At 47.0% G+C, this 5,422-nt stretch overlaps 1 protein-coding gene across 1 annotated transcript; it reads right to left on the bottom strand.

Annotated features, from left to right (window-relative positions):
• Positions 1 to 1,086: 1,086 nt before the first annotated feature.
• Positions 1,087 to 3,044, bottom strand: LOC144164004 (uncharacterized). Its single transcript, XM_077694631.1, has 2 exons — positions 2,556 to 3,044; positions 1,087 to 1,241 (listed from the first exon to the last, which is right to left on the bottom strand). The coding sequence occupies exons 1-2, from the start codon at positions 2,907 to 2,909 to the stop codon at positions 1,119 to 1,121; spliced, it is 477 nt and encodes a 158-aa protein (XP_077550757.1). The 5' UTR covers positions 2,910 to 3,044; the 3' UTR covers positions 1,087 to 1,118.
• Between the last annotated feature and the right edge of the window lie 2,378 nt (positions 3,045 to 5,422).

The following is a 5,422-nucleotide window of genomic DNA, read 5'->3' as shown; positions in this document are numbered from 1 at the left end:
TTGCAAGGATTGCAAAGCGTGGAAGCGGAAAGACACATGGTGCAACATATACCTAGTATGTACCCATTCACCTAAACGACAATACTATTGGGCTTTCTCTTTTAGCGTTCAGTGCATTCCAGAGCAATCAACGGATTCATTAAGCGTAGTCTGAACGACGCGTACTTGGTTTCTTTCAGTTTTTTTATTGTATTATCGATAGGCCCGCAGCAGTCCGTGACTACGCAGCTACCGTATGTGTGGTATTTACAACTTTTGCTTTAAGAAAAGAAGCAATAAAGATTTAAAAATCCGTGAACACGACAGCGCAGCGCCTGTGCCAGAGCACGCAGAAGCCGTTGCCGTTCGCGGCCGGAGTTTACGGTAATTTACTTCGAAAAATAAAACCCCATTCAAGGTAGGTGATATACACAATGACTGGACTATTCATCGCTAACTACTTCGAAAAAAAAACACACTCTTAATCAGCGCGCAGACACCAAAAGCAGCGAGCGTTTGCACGCCAAGAGCTGGCCAATACGCCGCACGCGCGGCGCCTTCGTGCGGCGGTGGCGCCTGTAGTGGGGCGCGCGGTCCCTATATGAAACGAGCGCCGATGTTTCGTGACCAGTAAAGCATTGAAGGACTCTGGTATGACTTAATCCCGACGGCCGATGCGCTGCTTCGGCTTTTCAGTGGCCAACCCTGAAAGCCGCAAGCACCGTGGGATGGAACTTTGATTGATTGATTGTAGGGTTTAACGCGCCGACGCAACGCAGGCGATGAGGCGCGCCGTAGTGGAGGGCTACGGATTAATTTTGACCGCCTGGGGATCTTTAACGTGCGCCGAAATCTCGTACACACGGGCGTTTTTGCTTTTCGCCTCCATCAGAAAAGCGGCCGCCGCGGCCGGGAATCGAACCCGCGACCTCGTGCTCAGCAGCACAAGGGATGGAACTTAGCCATGATTACGTGAGGCCAGACATGGGGTAAAAGTGCGCTGTTGTCGCGCACGGAAAGCGTTTGGTGCATGTGGCAAACATGCGGCTAAGAGGATGTACTACAAGGCGGCGAGAAAATTCGAGATATACTAACCATCGATGGCACTTTTATTCATGGCTACATCCGAACAGTTTGGTTCACGGAGACAGCGGTGGCCGTTTAAGTCGTTGGTATGACCTCCGCCTTAGCGAGCGTCTGACAAAGATGGGGAGGCTCTTCATTGAGCCCTGGTTCTGAGAACGCTGGTCATGGCAGCTTGGCTGGAAACGAAGGAGAAACAATGTATCCGTTATTCACCGAATGCGTTCATACCTACCACAACACCGTATGGAAGCAAAGAAGCCTATTTGAAACGAGTGCTGCGACGTATGAGAAGCAGTAAACGTTTGGAGAAGTAAACTTGAAGTACAATTATTTAGGCATAAATCAAGTATATACTCTAGATGACTTTGGCTGAATGAACCACTAATGAGTTACGTACAGCGAATAGGCCATGCAAGCAAAACAGCTTTTTTCAATTAAACTTATTGTAAACAAACCTTTTTGCCTAGCCCTTCAAACGTCTTACCAACTCAGTAATGTGGTCCAGTTGGTTGCTGGAGAAGCGATAAATATTTAGCAGTCCAGTAAAGATGACGCCAAATGAAGAGGCCGCAGTATTCGTATGTGACCTTAGTCCTGTGTCGTCATGCCTTCTCCGTCTCGTCGTTACTGCGCAGCTAAAATTTGTCCTTGTATTTTAAAAATCTATAAAAACCAGCCTTAATGATTTCTGCACTTTCATTAAACACCAATGCTTTCTGATGGAGGCGAAAAGCGAAAACGCCCGTGCGTGCGAGATTTCGGTACACGTTAAATATCCCCGCGAGGTCCAAATTAACCCGGAGCCCTCCACGGCACGCCTCATCGCCTGTGTAGCGTCGGCGCATTAAACGTCACAATCAATCAATCAATCAATCAATCAATCAATCAATCAATCAATCAATCAATCAATCAATCAATCAATCAATCAAAATGCCCCATGCTCTCCTTTTCAGCAACCTGCTGTATTATTGTATTGCACGTTCCGAACACTATCCCGCAAACTCAGCCATGACGCCTGATACAGATAGCCACTTTTGTGTGAATACTATGACGGTCCCCTAGGTTTTGGGTGAATGCACTGAATCAGCATTAGAACAGGCAAAGCACAGCTGGAGACGCTGTGGCTCGGTGGCACGCACATGGTTAACCGGGGTCAATTATTTTGCGCCATTGCACCGGTCCGCCAGCGAACTATAGCCGTTGTGGTAGGAATTAAACTGCCCTGTTCCAGCCCTGATTTGAAAGTCAACTCTACCACAAGGAGTCAAGCTTGCGCGGGACGAGGATGCAGCCATTCCGCGTTAATTGACCATCCTATGCATCACCATTCCGTATAAAGGTTTTAATTAAACAGCTGCGGGAACTTTTTGGCGTTTCGCACTGTTGATACGCGCACCTTATGAAACCGCAAAGCTCACCTTGGCCCCCAACAATTCAAGAGAAAGGTGCTATCATATTTAGCGCCCACAAAATAGACGCAACTCACGTACCGTCCACAGATCTCCGGCCACATATGTCGATGAGAGCTCCAAATCATCGACGCCGTCCCCTGCCACGCGCTTGAAGATCTCTGCCAACTTCTCTTTAAATCCGGTGTTCGCTGCCGAAGACGAGTCAACGGAAAATTGGCGAGCGAAGTTTGTTTCCGACAGCGCCGAAGGAAGCAACTTCCGTTTCGGTTGGGGCGGATTTGCCTGAGCTGTCGCTGAGCGTGGGTCGCTACTCGGATCGGTGGCACATTGGGGGACAGGAATGCTGCTGGTTGAAGAACCGTTGCGGGCTCTTTTCAGCTTCTCTTCTTCAAACAGGCGTCTTCGCATCTTCTCGCCGCAGGTGAGGGCCATCGCCTTGTAATTCACGCCGCCGTGAAGCGCCCTGAAGTGCTTCGCGTGCGGCTGACTTTGGGCAGCAGTTCTCAGTTGTGTAGCACCCAGTTGAAGGGACTAACGAGTGTGCAGTACCAAAAGGGTTCCCTCCCCCCTTCTCCGAGCGATTGATAGCGAGCGATTGATAACAAACACGAGCCTGTTATCGTTTCTGCATGTGCAGCTCTTTCAACAGGGGGGGGGGGGGGAGGGGACGGAGTATGAGAGTGCAAATCTCTTTCTAATCAAGTTTTTCTAAATGCGGCGTCAGCTACTCTGACAGCTATTGATCGAGCGGCTATACGATTTGAACAAGCGACTGAGGGCAGTATTTGTTGTGGTACATGCTAAGTTGTCCTTTTAAAAAGACAAGAAAAGGGAAACGCGCCCCACTAAATATGCTATTCATGTGCTGCCATAACCAATTTTTCATACTTTCTCGTGCAAATATGTGTCATATGTGCGTGGCCGCCGACGTAATGGTGAAGCGGCATGCACTTTGGAGCTGCTCTCTTTGCTGGTGGCGATAGCTACAAGCGATGGCCGATTTTTTGTACGCATTCTAGGCTTTTTATCAGGACAGGAAACCCAATTAAAGAGGGGCAGTTCTGAATCGTTATCAGCGAAGACGCGTGTATGAGTGGCCTGGCCATTCATTGTTGCCTGCGATAGCTTGGGCGGCTCATCGATTCTACACGTCATGTGGAATCGCCTTATTGACCATGCACTATGATTTATTTTATATTATTTATTCAATACTGCCAGCCGCCCTTTGGCAGCCAGAGCAGGAGTGATTGATTGATTCTGGGGTTTAACGCGCCGACGCAACGCAGGCGATGAGGCGCGCCGTAGTGGAGGGCTCCGGATCAATGTTGACCACCTGGGGATCTTTATCGTGCGCCGAAATCTCGTACACACGGGCGTTTTTGCTTTTCGCCTACACAATTTTGAACAGCCGTTGAAAAAAACATTTTGATTAGTTAAGTTAGTAACGTCGCGTGGCAAAGTGTTCCATTCTGCTACCGTTCTCTGGAAAAAGGATAGACGGTGAGCGTTTGTTCTCGGGAAAGGCATTAGGATTGTTTTGTTGAGCTTGTTCTGGGTGGGGCGTGACATGTTTAATTTCAGGTCGGTATTGAAGTCAAGCTTTGAATAACCGTTGACTATGCTGTGTAATATTTTAAGTCGATGTAATTTGCGGCGGGACTCTAGTGTTGGTAGGTCAGAACGCCTGCACAGTTCTGTCACGGATACTCGCCTGCTGTATGTGTTGTGAATAAATCGCAACGCTTTATTATGTACCCGTTCGAGCATCGCTGAATCCGTCTTTGTGGGTGGGTCCCAAACAACGTCTGCATACTCGAGCAAGGAGCGGACCAGCGTAGTACACGCAACGGTCTTCGTTCTGCTTGTACAGTGCTGAAGTCGGTGTCTTAGTAGCCAAAGTCTGCGCAGTGCTGATGATGTAATGTTTTGTATGTGTTTGTTCCAGGTGAAGTTTGATGTCATGGTTACACCCAAATATTTGAAGTCGTTAACAACCTCCAATTCAACGTTGTGAATTTTATAAGCATATTGAAGCGGACACTTTTTGCGCGTTATTGTCATTTGGCGGCACTTTGTTGTATTGAGGCTCATGTTCCAATCGGTACACCAATTACTAACAGCTGTTAAGTATTTGTTGAGAACTTTCTGGTCATTTGCCGATTCAATAGGGAGATATACAACGCAGTCATCGGCAAAGAAACGGAAGCGCACCGGACAGTCGAACTGTAAATCGTTTAAATAGATAATGAAAAGCAACGGACCTAAGACGGAGCACTGTGGGACTCCAGAAACAACCGATGACAAGTGAGAGGTAGACTCACCTATTTGAACGTACAGTTACCGGCTTGATAAGTAGGAGTCCAACCACTGAGTTATTTTCCCATTTTTACAAAGTTTCGAATTTTCAACATTAGGTTGCTGTTGGGTACTCGATCGAAAGCTTTTTCGAAATCCAAGAATATAGCGTCAATTTGCCCCCCCCCCTTATCTAAAACTGTTGAGATGTCGTTAGTCGTGTGTATTAGTTGCGTAATTATTAGAAAATTACGCAACTTACGCAATTACGCAAATTACGCAATTAGAAAATTACATTGTGTATTAGTTGCGTATTAGAAAATCCACGTCTAAAACCGTGCTGATTGCTCGAAAAAACATGTTGCTCTCAAGATACGTTACTAGGTGTTTAAATATAAAGTGCTCCAAAACTTTACCGGCTGTACACAAAAGGGATATGAGGCGGTAGTTTTTCACAGAGAGTGTATCGCCGGATTTATGCACAGGAAAAACTTTTGCAGTTTTCCAATCGTCTGGAACCACACCCCTTAGTAAACGTTCGTTAAATATAATGTAAAGGTATTTCAATCACCACTCAGCATACCGGTAAAGAAATGCATTTGGTATTTTGTCGGGACCTGCGGACTTTTTAGGGTCAAGGTTAAGCAAAG

Source organism: Haemaphysalis longicornis, unplaced genomic scaffold (genome assembly GCF_048455015.1).
Source record: "Haemaphysalis longicornis isolate Haplotype H1 unplaced genomic scaffold, Haemaphysalis longicornis Haplotype H1 scaffold_1, whole genome shotgun sequence".
NCBI classification, from domain to species: Eukaryota; Metazoa; Arthropoda; class Arachnida; order Ixodida; family Ixodidae; genus Haemaphysalis; species Haemaphysalis longicornis.
The sequence above is the reverse complement of the archived record's forward strand: the minus strand, read 5'-3'. Positions and strand labels throughout refer to the sequence as shown.